The 15,906-nt window shown below is 55.4% G+C and overlaps 1 protein-coding gene and 1 long non-coding RNA gene across 5 annotated transcripts in view; one reads left to right on the top strand and one right to left on the bottom strand.

Moving 5' to 3' along the window:
* Nucleotides 1–10,791, top strand: part of DNAJC5 (DnaJ heat shock protein family (Hsp40) member C5) — a 28,843-nt gene extending 18,052 nt beyond the window's left edge. For 3 of the 4 annotated variants that reach the window (XM_027086704.1, XM_027086706.1, XM_027086705.1), the window contains exons 2-5: nt 7,003–7,120; nt 7,869–8,082; nt 8,743–8,914; nt 9,325–10,791. In XM_027086704.1, coding sequence (XP_026942505.1) covers nt 7,014–7,120; nt 7,869–8,082; nt 8,743–8,914; nt 9,325–9,428 — 597 coding nt within the window. In that variant the 5' untranslated portion in view covers nt 7,003–7,013 and the 3' untranslated portion in view covers nt 9,429–10,791. Of the gene's footprint in view, nt 1–7,002; nt 7,121–7,868; nt 8,083–8,742; nt 8,915–8,997; nt 9,071–9,324 lie in introns of all 4 variants that reach the window. The other variant, XR_003428634.1, reaches the window with a different exon arrangement.
* LOC113609462 (uncharacterized) lies at nt 7,917–8,522 on the bottom strand. The gene is made up of 2 exons (XR_003428635.1): nt 8,418–8,522; nt 7,917–8,280 (listed from the first exon to the last, which is right to left on the bottom strand). It is a non-coding gene; the product is annotated as an uncharacterized LOC113609462 (long non-coding RNA).
* Nucleotides 10,792–15,906: the final 5,115 nt, after the last annotated feature.

Raw genomic sequence — 15,906 nt, 5'->3', positions numbered from 1 at the left:
CCCCCCCCCCCCCCCCCCGCTCCGCTGTGCGAAGCTGTCCTGTTTGTCGTGCAGCACAAACTGCCCAAGCCCAGGTTGATCAGTTCCTGCTTCCAGGAGGCTTGTGTATTTTTTAAAAAGAAAGAGGAAAAGATCATCTGTTACCTCTGTGCTCCCCACTTCCAGTGGCCTTCATTCCTTCTAAAGACGCTGGTTTCTCTCTGGTGTCGTTTCCCCTCGGTCCAGGTAACTCTCATCGGTGTTTCGTGAATTTTAGGTTTTTGTGATGGGTTCTCTTAGTCTCTGTCGGAAAAATGTCTTCATTTCAGCCTTTGTTTCTGAGGGGTGTTTTTTCTGGAAACAAGAATTCTGGTTTGACAGGTATTTTATCTGAGCGCTTTCAAGTTGGGCACCACTACCCTCTGGGTGCTGTGATTTCTAACGAGGAGGATATGGCTCACACGCTCGCTCCTCCGCAACGCGTCCATTTTCTCTTGATCTCTGGTTTTCAGCAGTGTGACTGCTGGGCCTGGGCGTGATTCTGTCCATATTCATTCTGTCTTCTGCAGCCAGGTGATCTGCAGTGGGCCTCTGCTGCTCCCATCACGGTGTTCTAGGGGAGCTATGCTCACCCTGATTTAGGGTGTCTTCCCGCCCCAACACTCCCCGGCATCAGGGGTGGTGTCTCCTGCCCAGCACCCGGCGTGTGTGTAAATGCTTTTGAACCTGTGATCCTGGGGAAGGGTAAACGCCCTTCGAGACAGACGTGTGTCCTGTGAACAGAGTCATCGTCGTTGGAGCCCCAGCAAAGCACATTGAAAGTCGTCTTTATTGCTTGGGTGTAGGGTTGCACTGTCGCTGTGCCGGAATCCCGTACCCGCCAGCGGTGACAGGAGGGAGGTGTCTTCCTCGGGGAAAGTTTGTATCTGATGCAGTCAGCGGGCTCTCCTCATCTCAGTGGAGAAACTCACAAAGTAAGGGATCTCGTTTCTCTGTTCTTTGGTATGAAGATATTATCAGGGTCATTGTTCCGTATTACATGGGAACCTAAGATTCCAGTTGGAAAAACCCTCGGAAGCCAGAGCTAGTGGTGCTTAAACCATGATCTAAAGTAAGAAGAGTGACTGACGGGGGACGACAGTGAGTACACTTGGATGGTTTATGTCAAAAATGCTATCACCTCGTTCACAGCTTTTCCAGCAGCTTTTCGGGGTGGGCGCTGTTGCTGCTGTCTGGCCTAATTGCTTCACATTGCAACAAATTTCTTTGGATTTTGCCATCTTGATTGGAAATGCATATTCAAAACATTTCTTGCCCACGTCTTCGTTTTGTATTTGTGCAAAGTTAACTTTGAGGACCGAAAAAGAGTCACAGTAACTAAGCCGACACTTGCCCACAGCACACAAATGTAAGTGCCTGTTCACAACACCCAGCTTCCCTAAAATAATTCACAAGAGAGCCATTACTTGACCCCTGGGTCAAGGGTTGTGCCTGCTTCCGTAATTAAGTCAGGTTTATGGGTGCACAGTTGTGCCCATTCTTTTAGACATTGTGTGCTTCCATGCTTCAAAGGCAGAGCTGAGAACTTGGGACGTGGAGACTGTCTGTATGGCCCACAAGACTGAAATATTACTGTCTTGCCCTTTACCAAAAAGCTTGCACACCAGCTTCTAGAGTAATAATACTTTGACGAATAGCACCAAAGTAAGCCTTGGTGTTAAAGCCTGTGCTGACTTCTACTGCCCCCAGCTTGCTCTTTCCTGGTGTTTGACTTCTTGGCTTAGACATAATTAACTTAGGCTTGAGTTGTCCAGACCCATCGCTGTGCTGTCAGTGATTTCATTAAAATATAACGAAGTTTATTTAGTCTCTCGCTCTTACTGTTTGTGATGTCAGAAAACTCTAATGATTGAAAATTGGGTTGGAGGGAGTCCACATGAGGATGTTTGCTGGTTCTTAGGAGAATTTGGAGTTGACTAGACCCTGGTTGGCTGGATTCTCCGTTAAGGTCCCTTTGATTGGCTAGTAGCCAAAACAGATCCCCAAATGGACAGCTTCCTCTTGAACTCTGATGAGAAGGGATTCTGTGGGGACTGTTGGAGACTTGCCGGCTGTGAGAGGGAAGTTAGTGCACGGGAATGTGGGCCAGACTCCTGGGGCTAAAGGACCTTGTCGGCCAGGAAGGCTGGGTTCTCAGTACCCGCGACAGTCCGACATGCTAAAGTCGTGTGTCCTGGAAGTGACTTGTGACAGAGCCTCTAGGAGGGCAGACATGCATCTGGAAGCACAAGAACGACAACTTTGTAGTTTTTATAAACAAAGATACATACATAGATTTATAAAAAGTTCATGCAGTGCAGAAAAGGCTACAGAAGAAAATGATTTTAAAAATCAAGCAATAGTATGGGAATAGGTAAAGAAATGGTAGACAACAAAGAATAAGTCTTTTTTTTTGGCGGTGTGTGGGCCTCTCACTGTTGTGGCCTCTCCCGTTGCGGAGCACAGGCTCTGGACGTGCAGGCTCAGCAGCCATGGCTCACAGGCCCAGCCGCTCCGCGGCATGTGGGATCTTCCTGGACCGGGGCACGAACCCGTGTCCCCTGCATCAGCAGGCGGACTCTCAACCACTGCGCCACCAGGGAAGCCCAGAATAAGTCTTTTAACCTCTATTCCCTGGTTCTTCCCAGAAACCAGATTACCAGATACTTACCTTCCGAAGATACTCACATCGTCTTTTATTTTTATTACTTTTTAAAATTTATTTATTTATATTTTATTTTTGGCTGCATTGGGTCTTTGTTTCTGCGTGCAGGCTTTCTCTAGTTGTGGCAAGCAGGGCTTCTCTTGTGGAGCACGGGCTCTAGGCATGCGGGCTTCAGTAGTTGTGGCATGCGGGCTCAGTCGTTGTGGCGCACAGGCTTAGTTGCTCCGCGGCACGTGGGATCTTCCCAGACCAGGGCTCGAACCCGTGTCCCCTGCATTGGCAGGCAGATTCTTAACCACTGTGCCACCAGGGAAGTCCCCACATCGTCTTTTAAATAGAAGCGTTCCAGTTTCCCTCGAATTTGGCAAACAGAAGATCACGGTGATACTAATAAAACTGCTGCTCTCTCACCACGGCAGACCCGCCCCCTTAACCAGGGGCGCCCGTGTGCCAGGGGCCGCTGGGGCCGAGGGGCTGCACACACTTGGCCCACCCGTGTGCTGACCCGCGTGGGGGCCAGGAGGTTTGCGGTGGGCTTGTTGCTGGAGCTCCTGCCGCCCCTCAGTCGGGATCTTGCATTTCTGTGGGTTTGTCGCCTGCCTGCAGACCTGCTGCCCCGGCTTCCACTGTTGATGACTTTCCTCTGGTTCGCATCTTCGCTGGCTGGATTTTATCACCAAGTTGTTTTTCTGGAAGCTCTTGGTTCCATACGTTCTTGAATCCACATGAGCATTAACCTGTTCCTCTGTGTGGGGAGAACTTGCCTGATGGTGTCAGTGTCCAGGCAGAATGTCCCGCGTTGCTCCACCACATTCTGGCACCGAGTGTCACAGGGTCGCGCCACACCTGGTGGGGGAGGGAACGCTGCCGGGCACTAAGGACTGGGTATGCAGAACCTGCTTTTTAATCCCCGGGATTGGGAGATGCGTGTATCGTTGAACAGGTGTCAGCCTTTCAAGTTTGGTCATAGTTGCTGGCAGTTCACTGAAACTAAGAAAATTCATTCTGGGGCTTCCCTGGTGGCGCAGTGGTTGAGAATCCGCCTGCCAATGCAGGGGACATGGGTTCGAGCCCCGGTCCGGGAAGATCCCACATGCCACGGAGCAACTAAGCCCGTGCACCACAACTACTGAGCCCGTGCTCTAGAGCCTGTGCTCTGCGACAAGAGAAGCCACCTCAACGAGAAGCCCGCGCACTGCAACAAAGCAGCCCCCGCTCGTCACAACTAGAGAAAGCCCGCATAGCAACGAAGACCCAACGCAGCCAAAAATAAACAAACATTTTAAAATATAACAAAATATACAAAGCATCCTTAAAACTCAGCAGTAGAAAACAACAACAAAAAACAGAAAAGAAAATTAATTCTAAGGTTTTGAAAGTCAGTGATCTGTCTGTACCTGTGAACAAGCAGGTGATGAACCACAGTGACTAGCTTACCTAGTAACTAAGCCAGGTGTGTGCTGATTTTTCTTAGGGTGGTTCTGTCCTAGACTAGGAAATGTTGCCCCTTGTTGCAAGAACGTCTGCGATCTCTGGTGTAAGCGGTGCTGGAGAATCATGACTTAAATGCTAAAGTTCCACAGGGAATTCTTTTTAGTCAAATTAAGTAGCTGACTGCCTCTAGACGTCTCAGGTAATCATATAGTTCTATAAGCAGATACAAAAGTATTTATTGATATTTTCCTGTGGATGGGCTCTAAAGCGCTATTTAGTAGGCACTGAGTAACTGAGAATACAAAATGATTTGTCAGAGTTGTATTTTCCATAACAGTACCTAAGGACCAAAAAAATTACTTAGCCAAGTAGTAATTAAACTTGACGAAGTCATGGTACTTCCGTTGTGGAGTAAATGGACGAAATTCCTAGCAATGGAGACTTGACGAGAATATGTTCCATCATCAACATCACTGAGGGTCCCTGGGCTCTGTGCAGCCCTGCCATGGGGCGGGGGTCAGGGGTCGGGGGGGTCCTTGTGTCCATCCAGGTGAGGAGGGAGGCTCCAAGCACGGCAGCGACTTGGCCACGCCAAGCAGTTGGAAGCTGTCGGAACTGGGCTTGAGAGTCCTCACAGCCTGATTCCAAAGCCCACCATCTCTGGGACTGAAGTGATGCGTGTTTCATTTCCTGCCCTCAGCTCTACACCACCGTCTCTTATGCTTCGTGCCGAGGTGGCTGACCTGGTGTCCCTCAGCCAGGCGGCCGCACCCTTCGGTTTGGGTTCAGGTCCTGACTTCACCTCTCTGTGTATGTGTCTCTCTGTCTGTGACATAACTGTTGGAGTGCCTGTGTCGTGAGGCTACAGGGGGCCAGGGGAGCCCAGCCCCTGCGGAACCCAGTCTGGAGGGAGTTCATGTGTGTGTCCTGTGTTGTGATCAGAAGTGACCATGCCACCTGCAGGAGGGGGCACGCCTGGGCCACTCCCCCGCAGGCCGGGACACCACCACTCCTCTTGTCACATCTTTTCCTGTTTCTTGATTTCTTTCCACATTTTGTTGAAATACTCCTCAGATCATTGTTTCATTGAAGATGCGCGAGCAGTACTTTTCCCAGACTCTTGCGTTTATACGTTCTTCTGACTTTACACTTTGTTGATAGTGGAATCCTAAGGTGAAGCTCCTTTCTTCTTAGAATTCGAAACGTGTTTTGTTTGGGGAAGTTCTTAGCGCCCAGGATGTAGAAGTATGGCCTTGGTGCTCTACCTGGTGGGGCCTCAGTTTGCACACTTGTGTTTTCTTTCAGCTCTAGTTTTGTTTTCAGTTGACTATTTTTTCTCAGTTGCCTGTATTCTTTGCCTTTCAAATTCCTGCCTGGCAGATTCTCTCATTTTCTGTTCTCTCTGTGCTGGTTCTGTTCAGACGCTTCCTAAACTGTGCCTTCTCTGTGCTCTGGCCTTCAGCCGTTTCAGGCATGCCGTTGTACCCGTCTGCCTCGTTGACAACTTCACTGCTCAGATAGTGATTTCCAGAGACTGTCTTATCCTTCTGTGCCCCTTTTTCTTCACAGCTTAGTGTAATCTCAGTCTCTGAGGACAGCAGAACTATTGTTTAAGGCAGTTTTAGGTTTACACAGAAATTGAGGAGAATGTACAGAGAGTTCCCTTGTACTCCCTGCCCGCCCCAGTCTTACAGTCTATTAGCATTGGTGTGGTACATTGTTTTGAGTGATGCTCCAGCATTGATACAGAGTAACTCAGGTCTGTAGTTTACATCAGGGCTCACTCTTGGTGTTGCACATTCTGTGGGGATTTTCAAACATATAATGACATGCATCTGCAGTTGTAGTATCAGAATAATTTCACTGCCCTAAAAATTCTCTGTGCTCTGCCTGTTCATCCCTCCCTCTCCCAACCTCTGGCAAACACTGATCTTTTTACTGTCTCCATAGTTTTGTCTTTTCCAGAATGTCAGAGTTGGAATCATATAGTCTGTAGCTTTTTCAGATTGGCTTCTTTCACTTAAATGCATTTAAGGTTCTTCCATGTCTTTTCATGGAAAACACAAGTTTGCTGAATAATATTCCACTGTCCGGGTGCACCACAGTTTATCCGTCACCTGCTGAAGGACATCCTGGTTGCTTCTGAGTTTGGGCCACTATGAATATATCAACTTATTTTTAAGTAGTAGCCTGTAATCACATGCAGTTTATTAGATCAGTAATGAGTTTAGAAATTATGTCTGTCCTCTTTTCTTTGAACTGCATGTTATTTAGAAGTGTATCGTTTAATATTTAAACACCTGAGGTTTTCATAGGTATTTTCCTTTTGGGTCTCTAATCTGTTAGGGTTGGGGACACACCGTGTATGATTTCAGTCCACTTAAGTTTGTTAAAACTTGTTTTATGGCCCATCGTGTGGTATGTCTTGGTGATTTTTGAGAAGTGTAAGTTCTGTGGATGCGGGTGTCATAGAGGTAATCGGGTCATGGTGGTTGATAGTGTTCTTTAGACCGTCGGTATTTTTCCTGATTTTGTGTGTGTGTCCTGTCAGTTTCTGAGAGAGGGCTGTTAAGATTTTTGTGACTGTGAAGTTGTCTGCTTCTCCCCTTATTTCAGTCAGCACTTGCTTCATGTATTTTGAGGCTCTGTTTTTTAAAGTGTCTCTCGCAGACAGTGTCTAGTTGGGTCTTGCATTTTTTTATCCATTTTGACAATCTCTTCCTCTTAATGGAGTTTTTAGTCTATAGAGATTCATTTTCATTTTCCCTTCAGCTTTGTAGCTTTGCCTCCTTACGTCTTTATTTAGAGGTTGCCCAAGGGACTACAAAACACACACTTAAATTTTATCTGTAGTTTTTGACGTCTCCTCTGCGTTCTCCTTGTAGACTAGCCTGCCATGGCAGACCAGAGACAGCGCTCCCTCTCTACCTCTGGGGAATCCCTGTACCACGTTCTGGGGCTGGACAAGAATGCAACCTCGGATGACATTAAGAAGTCCTACCGGTAAGAGGCCTGGGCCCGGGGCGGGCGGCTCCCGCCCCTCCTGTCTCTTATCTGCGCGTGTTTCCCCGGCCTACTCGCCTACTCGCTGTTTCACTGGTAGCCCTTCCACTGCATCTTTGTGTGTGTAGTGTGTCCCCGTATAGCTTATGATTATTACCTTAATGTTCTCTTGGCAACAAAAACAAAACAATAGCAGTGTGTGGGGTCATGCACACTCCCTACCCTGGAGCAGACGGCTCGGGGGGCAGGCCTGGATGTGCTGAGCTGTGGTGGCAGGGTCTCACCCCCCGGGGGAGCCTTCCCGCATGGCTGAGCTTGCCCTTCCCCTGCGGTGTCCCTGAGCAGCTGCCAGAGACCGACACTGTGGTTGGTGCAGACAGTTGACACAGTCCTCTGTGTTCTCAGCTTATCTCCTTATCGGTACAATAAAATGCCTGTGCTGCACGCTCCTTGCCTGTCCCTCCATTTGGCAAATGTACAGTCAGGACGCTAGAGGGCAGCAGCGGGGTTGGAAGTTCTTGGGAGCGCCCGCAGGTCAGCTCTCACCCGGGTACTTGCTGCTCTGTGGATGGCTCAGCACGGGAGGTTTGCCCTTAGACAGTTGCAGAGATTGCTGTTGAGCCTGGTGTTCTCTAGTTCTGTGGCCGGCTGGAAAGGGAGGTGGTGACGGGTAAACGTTCCTCTGCTGGCCCTCCATCCCGGTGGATGAGCGTGAGACGTGAGACCAACAGATGGTTTTGGTTTGCAGGAAGCTGGCCTTGAAATATCACCCTGACAAGAACCCAGACAACCCAGAGGCCGCAGACAAGTTTAAGGAGATCAACAACGCCCACGCCATCCTGACGGACTCCACGAAAAGAAACATCTACGACAAGTACGGCTCGCTGGGGCTCTACGTGGCCGAGCAGTTCGGGGAGGAGAACGTGAACACCTACTTCGTGCTCTCCAGCTGGTGGGCCAAGGTGAGGGCGCAGCTCCCACTCTCGCATCCCGCCAGGTGGATCTGGGCACGTGGCGGGCTCCTCGTCCCCATAGATACGGGCAAAGGCCCGGTCCCAGCAGATTGTAGCTGGCCTGCGGCCTGCCTGCGTCCAGCCCGCGCGCACAGAGCGAGGTCTGTGCCGAGTGGTGACGTCCACAGCATTTTCTTTCGTGAGTCACTGTGGTAGAAATAGGAAATGAACTTTTTCATCACTTTGTGGATAGATTTATTTTTGTGATTAGGGAAAACTTGCTAGAAATATCTAGCTTGAGAAACTTCTGAAAAAAATATTATTGTTTTATATTGTAACATTACCTGGTTTCCTGATTCTATCCAAAGCATCTGTCGTGTGAGGCCCGAGGGTGTGGCTCACTGCAGGGCGCTGAGCTGTCGGAAGCCTGTCTGGCAGCGGCCAGTCAGCCCTCCTCCCCTCTCAGGAGTTACCCTTCTTTACGCAGCTGGTCTCCTCCTTCCTGCCCTCCTGTCCCCGTGTTCAGTGCTTTCTTTATTCTCCTTGATCTGGAAAAGAGTCCACTGCTGGTGTGAGGACCCCTCTGTGACCCTGGCGGGGGTCGGGGGTGGGCGCAGGTTGAGAGCTGCATCCCGGCCTCGCCGCACAACCACGTCCCCTTGCCCACAGGCCCTGTTTGTGTTCTGCGGGCTCCTCACCTGCTGCTACTGCTGCTGCTGCCTCTGCTGCTGCTTCAACTGCTGCTGCGGGAAGTGCAAGCCCAAGGCGCCTGAGGGCGAGGAGACCGAGTTCTACGTGTCCCCCGAGGACCTGGAAGCGCAGCTGCAGTCCGACGAGAGGGGTGAGTGTGCCCGCCGCCCGGGGCGCGCGTGAGGGGCGGGGCCGGAGCGGGCCCTGAACGTGTCGCCCTGTCTCGTCAAACAGGAGGGCACTGACACTGTGCGGGAGTGTTTGTGGTGGCGGCGGGACGGTTGAGGTGTGAACGTGGACGCCGGAGGTAAAGCAGGCGCGGAGGGCTGTCCCCGCCGCGGACTGTGGTAGCTGAGTAGGCGGGGAGGGCCGAGGGCCGAGGCCGCTGACGAAGGTCGTGTGGGGCGGAGGTCCTGGCAGCCTCGCCCCGCCCTGGGCGCTTGTCTTACGACCTCCGACCCCGGTCGAGCCACCAGGTGGTCGAGCGTGTCGCCCAGAGACGGTGTCAGGGGCCGAGAGGCCCACTGGCCTGACCTGAGGCCACGCGTCGCTTGCTTTCAGAGGCCGCAGACACGCCGATCGTCGTCCAGCCGGCGTCCGCCACGGAGACCACCCAGCTCACAGCCGACTCCCACCCCAGCTATCACACTGATGGGTTCAACTAAATTCAGGAGAAGCTGTGATTCGAGGGTCAGTCAGCACCCAGCCACTCGACCTTAGAATCATGGACTGTAGTCCCAGAGGTGGGGCGGGAGCCGCCCTGGCCCCGGGAGGGCAGCGCCAGCCCGCCTCTGTGCCCGCTCACCCGCCGATCCCTGACACACGAAGTGCGTAGCATGCAGTGTTTAAAGCAGTTTAGCTACGGTCTTCTTCTTCTGTTGTTCCCTTTTTTAATAGCATGTGCAGGGTTACGTTCCATGTCTGTCTGTACTGTGAGCGTGTTGCGGCCAGGCCGCATTCCCCAGACGTGGGGCCGCCTCAGGGCTCTCGGGCAGGTCGACGCAGCGGTTGGACGGCCCGTGTGGTCCCTCGCGGTCAGGCGGGCTCGGGCTCCGTTCCCCGTGCCCATGGGGGCCTGAGGCAGGTGCTGCCTGGCTGGAGCCGTGGGGTCTGCTCCCTGCCCCGTGCCTGCCAACCATGTGGCCACAGGCAGGGCCTCTGGACTCACCTGCCAGGAAGGAGCTGGGCCCACTCTCCCAGCGCCGGGGCGTTTCTGTGGCATTCGTACCAGGGACAGTCTGTGCGGGACCCGTTCACCTCGTCTGCTTAGCCTGTAGCAGTTGTTTCTCATGTCTGACCTGAGGCCCCCGTGCTTCGAGTGTGCTCCCTCCCGGGGTGGGGACGTTCCCACACGTCCCCAGGCCATGAGCTGGATGGATGGGGCCCCTTCCGCAGCCTCCACTCTCCCCTTCCCTGCATCGTCCTCCACATTCCTTCAGGCCCACCTGGCCTCTTGGTAATGCTCTTTGAACCTCTAAGAACCACAGATGGCAGCAGCGGCCCAATTAGTGGTGGTCAGAGGGGCTGGGAGTCCAGGCTGCCTGTGGTGAGTGGGCTGCACAGCCCTCCCCTCTGTGCTTCCCAGAGCTCTCACCCCCCCGCTTTCCTCCGACTGCTCCCTTTGGCTGTCGTTGCTGGTTTGGGCAGAGCTAGAGACGTTGGGCTCACGGAGAAAGGACCAGCTGGACCAAAGGCACACTCAGGGCAGAGGGTTGGGTCCCCAAGTGGCCCTGGTGCCCTTGGGCTCGTTAGCCCGCAGCCAGACCACAGAAGCCCTGCTCACCTCTGTCCGTGCACCGTCTGTGGGCTGTTGGAAGCCAGTCTGTCTTGTCCGCGTCCAGACCTGTGGGTGGCCCCTGCTCTGAGGACTTGGAGACGTGGCTGTGCTGGGCCCGTGCAGACCAGCACCTGCCGCGGGACCTGCGTGGCCCAAGTGGGTCTGGTTTCCCATCATGCACCTCTCGACTGCTGGGCTCCTCCGGAATGTCCCGTAGGGAAGGCCGTGGGGCAGGGGCAGCACGCAATGAGGTCAGACGCACCAGGACACCTTCCCGAGCCACTGACTACCACCACCCCAGCCCCGCCCGGGCCCCGGCTTGCCCGCTGCCCTCATGGTGCTGTGGGGGGTGAGCGTCCGGCTCTGCAGGCACCAGGTCCGTGGGCACTTGTGGGTTCCGTTTTGTTTGGGGTTTTGCCCTTGAAAACAATCACGAAGACGGTCAGCAAGAGGGGAGGTCTGCGCTGATGTTAAATGAGGAATAATCTGCTGAGATCCGGCCTCTCAGAAGGACAAGAAATCCGTTGTTTGACCTACCCTGGAGCAGGGAGGAGGCCAGACACTAGGACAGTCTTAGGTGCCAGTTCCAGGCCAGCAAGAATTCAGCCTGAGAGCAGGCTCTAGTCGGCCTTCCTGACGTTTCTGGAAATAACTTCAGGAAATGAGTTGTTTTTCCCTAGAGCGGCCGAGCACGAAGTTCAGAGGTTGGGCTTCAGGTAGGCAGCCGCCTTCCACAGTGACCGTGTCATTGCTTCGTGGGCAGAAAACTCCGAGGCACGTCACGCAGGTCAGGGCGGATCTCTGCCGGGTCTTTTGGTTCCCGAATCTTTCTGATCGTCCACTAGAAACGTGATGCTCCCCTGGAGGCCAGAGGGGCAGGTCCGGAGGTTTGTTGAACCCAGTCTCCTGTAGAATTTGTAAAAACTAAACAAATCGTGACGGTGATGAGAACAATCCTCAAGGCGAAGCTGATGACTCCGCGAGGGCTGGGCACCCCGAGGCCAGGCGCAGGGCCTGGACCATGCCCCCGCACCTGACCCCGACCCTGACCCCGACGCACGTCCACTTTGTTGACTTGGAGGCAGAAACCCTTTCAAAGACTTCCCTGTCTGTGCTTTCAGGCCCTCCCGCTGACTGAAGACCTAGGTCCCTGGTTGCATTTCCCTTTTCCTTGTGTGGCCCATCTGCTTCCCTGGTGAGCGGGGTGTTGTGTCTGGAGGGCCCTCTGTTCACGTGCGCGGAGGGGACAACCCTCTCCTGCTGTGATGGGAACAGGAGCGCCTCGGCCCTCGCTCCAGGGCCACCGAGGCCAGTGCTGGGTGCCCTGAGGCTCTGACAGCACTGCCCGCCTGTGGCCTGCCGGGAGTGTGGGAGAGGCTGCAGGGTGCAGACGGGAGCTGCCGCGCGTACATTTCTGTTTTCGCTTGGTGACGTGGTCTCTTGTCCTTTCTGGGCGTTTTTCTGTTTTCAACCTGCTGTAGACGTTACCGCTCGTGCGTGAGCTTTCCTACTTCTCCGACGAGTCGAGCAGCCAGCTCCGCTGGGGCCCCTCGGGCGTGCTGTGTCCACTGGGGCCGCTTGGGCGTGCTGTGTCCACAGGGCTCCTGCTTGGGGAGGGGCCCTGCCGGGACCATCTGGCGTATTCTAACCGCGGGCGGTCTGTTCCAGGGGAGCTTGTGCCGTGCCCGCTGGGGAGACGGGCAGCCTCCGTGGCACCTGGTGTGAGACCACCTGTGAGGGGGGCGGGCACCGGCTCGTGGGCTCTCCCTGGAGGGGCCCGGTCCGTTCTTCCCTGGCTCTCAGCACATCCCGCCAGGGGGACAGCGCGGGGGGCGGCGGTGGTGGTGAGGGGCGTGAAACAGTGACCGATGTCACTCCTTTCCCAGCGTTCTGAGCTGTGAGCCCCTGTGACACAGGACTCGCCTGTTTCGTTATTTTGGTTGTGACTCCTTCTCCTGTGGAATTGGCAAAAGCTACATTTTTACTGTCCTTTCAAGCACGGTTGGCGTCGTCTCTGCTGTAGGTGTGGGCAGTGTGTGTACATATGTGTATATGTATATATCACCCAGCGGCGTGAGTGCCGCCGTCCGGGGCAAAGCGACAGTACAATAAAAGTGGTTCCCAAACAGCCTCTGGTTTCTTGACGAGTTGGGGCAGGAGCAGGGGGTCTGGGCGAGCTCCTCTGCCATGTGCACAGAAGGAAACAGCGGCCCTGTTGTGTCCCTGGAATCAGTGTGGACGGCAGGCCGGGTGCCCGAGCGCTGCCAGTGTCGGCTCCTCCAGGGTAGGGTGCAGGGCTGCCAAGGTCACACCCATACCTGGGGGCTCACTTGACCCACAGGTGAGCGGCTGGAAACCCCTCCCTCCCCTGAAACATTAAAACCAATTTTCTAAGCATCAGATACAATCAGTGACAAAGCCACGTTCAAAGGGGTCTCTGTTCTGACCCCAGATCCACCCTGGAGGGTCCCCGGGGAGGAAGCGGCTGGGCCTGGGGTCCTGTGGGCAGCAGCTTTTGGTGATTTTGTCTCCCTGGAAATAAGGGTGTTTCAGGGTGGGCGAGGGGAGCAGTTTACACTGAAACATGTATGCGTCATGGTTAGAAGCTAAATGCAGGCGCGTGGACCGCGATCGTCCGTGTGCTGCTGTGTCCTGCTGCTGGGACCGACCTCCGCCCTGAGCCCACGCACACCCCTGGGGCTGGGCTGGAGGGTCACGGTGGTTTCCCATGGTGATGGTCTCTTATGTCTGAATGTTGACCTATAATAAAGATAACTTGTAAAAAATAAATGTTTTCACTGCAGGCTGGGTGTGTGCTTTATGTAACGATCCCTGCGTGATCCTGCCTTAGGGGAGTCTCGCGCTCTGGGGGCAGCTGAGCTCGGCGGCCCTCCTGAGTCCTCTGGGGGCTGGGACCTCACTACCACCTGCCTGGTCTGAGTGTGGACAGACTCCCCTCCATTTTCTAAATACCACGACTGGGGTGAGGGAAGGAATGTTTGAGCTGGGAGAGCCACACGCCAAGGGCAGCTTGGACTGTGGGTCCTGGAGCCCTCCTGGGACACGGCCAGCAAGCCAGTGGCCAACAACCACTGGTCCCACTGTCCCCTCCTATCCACCCAGCTGACCGTCCTACCACCTCAGCCTCTGGGAACCATCCCTGCCGCCCTCAGACAGCGGCCCCTCCATCCTGCTGCTCATGAGCAGCTGTCTGGCCGGGTGAGCGGGGCTGCAGCTCTCCAGGAGAGCAGGCCAGTCCTGGGCCTGTCCTCAGCTGGCAGCACAAAGTCAGGAAGGGGCTACTGCAGAGGGCACCTGGCCAGCTCCTCTGCCCCTTGGGCAGCCCTGCCCACGTCCAGCTCCTGTCCCTCTGCCTGCTCCACCCAGGGCATCAGCGTGCAGTATGCTCGGGTCCTCACGCCTGGACACCGCTGCCCCGTCTTCCTGGGTTGTCTCCAAGCTGCTGGTGACCCGGCCCTGCCCTCTGGCATCTCCCAGGCAGTGTCCGTCGTCCTACCTGGCTCCCAGGGAGTTCTGAGATTTCCCTCCCCCCCATCACCTGGACGGCAGGGAGAGGGGAGCAGGGGACAGCCTGAGCACCACCACGGCCCCCTGACGTGGTGCCTTTGTGCCTGTCTCCCACCCGAGACAAGCATCCACTCCTGGGCTCTTGCAGGAGGCGGCATCTCCGCCTCAGGGTGTGTACGTCCACCACGTGTGCCCTTCTGTACACATCGGGGTGCTCAGGCCCTGCGGACCCTGGCGTTCGGTGGGAGAGGCCACCCTAACCCAGGAGGCCCAGGGGTCTGGCTACCTGGCACTGCAGGGCTGTAGCGAGCAGGTACCTCCAGAAACACCAGGCCTGGCTGCCGGCGCTGCCTCCCACGCCCCGGGGGCGCTGGTCCCTCGCGCTTGTGCCCCCCTCAGGTGGGGTGCTGGGTCTTCCTTCTGTGTCCTTGCCCTTAGCGAAGGGCCTGGCGGAAATGATTTGAAAAAATCTAAACAGCCTAAAAATACTAAGACTTGTGTAACAAACACCTTGAAACCCTATTCGTACATCACAAATGTGGAGTACTTTAGATTTCCCACAGAAGAAAACATGACAGTGAAGACCCACTTGTACGTCCCTCCCAGGCCCAGAGGTGGCCCACTAGGCACTCCAGCTCACTTCTGTTTGTGGTTTTAAACCCTGCCTACCAGTCTCAGCGTCCATAAATAACACGTACCACTGATTTCTAAGATTTCATAAGTTGTACAGCACTAAATCACTGTGAGTGTCCGTTTAGCGCAGGGTTTTTTTTCCTCAAGCCAGGTGGCTACATCTAGGTCTAGTTAATTTCTGTATAGCACATATCATATGAATTAAACACAAGTGGTTGGTGGTCTTGTTCACTGAGGATACAGGTGGGTTTTAGTTCCTGGCTGGTGAAGCAGAGCTGCACTGCCCTCACCGGGGACCATCGCTGGGCAGGCGTCTGGAAGCCCGCCCTTGACTGGTGGCCCCAAATGCCCTGCACATCCACAGAGAGGAAGGCCCCCTTCCCACCTCCCTGCCAGCCTTGTCGTCCTCACACGTTTTTCCTTACTTTCAGTATTTTCTATCTGGGATACTTAGAAATAGGACGTGACGACGTGACACCACCCCTTAATGATGCGCATTCGGGGTGGTGGGCAGCGGGACCTCAGCCCCTACTGGCCCTGGTTTAGGGGGACCGAGGGCCGCGGGCGTGGCTGAATGGCACCTCGGAAAGACTCCTAAGTCCCCCCGATGCCCCTTGCCCTCCCGTGCCCAGTTCCAGGACCCTGGCTGAAGCTCCTGGCTGAAGTCGGGGTCGTCGGGGTCGCAGCGTGCGGGCAGGGTCCTAGGCGGACCTCCCGCCCCCCTTCCCCGCCCCACTCGCAGCACCACGAGGCAGCCCCGCCCGTGGGAGCGCGGGGCGTGGCCACGAGGAGGGGCGGGGGTCCGGGCGCGCCTGGTGTCACCCGCCCGAGGGGAGAAGCGTCTCCCAGGTCGGGCTCCGGGCCCGAGGACGCCATGTGGCCCGTCCCGGCGGGAGGAACCTATCGCTGTGGGGCGGCCCCTGCCCCTGGCGCGCCGGGCCGCCCACCCGCTCCAAGTCCCGGGGACCCGTCTCCCTCTGGCCTCAGGGAGACCCCCCCTGCTCGGACTCCCCAGAACTCCGGGGGGGCCCTGAGGCAGCACCCGCGGTGCCCGAGACCGCGGCGGCTGTCTCCAGCCCTGTCCATTCGGCCCTGGCCCTTTCCGTCCGGGCGCGTGACCCCCAGCAGCCCTGGGCCGGGACACTCCGCTCGCGCTGGAACTGGGGGGGGCGTGGTGGCGGTTGGGGAGGGTCCAAGCCAGCGCC

Source organism: Aethalodelphis obliquidens, unplaced genomic scaffold, assembly GCF_003676395.1.
Source record: "Aethalodelphis obliquidens isolate GAN/ISIS:26980383/991018 unplaced genomic scaffold, ASM367639v1 scaffold57, whole genome shotgun sequence".
NCBI lineage: Eukaryota > Metazoa > Chordata > Mammalia > Artiodactyla > Delphinidae > Aethalodelphis > Aethalodelphis obliquidens.
Note: the sequence above shows the minus strand (reverse complement) of the source record. Positions and strands in the feature narration are given on the sequence as shown.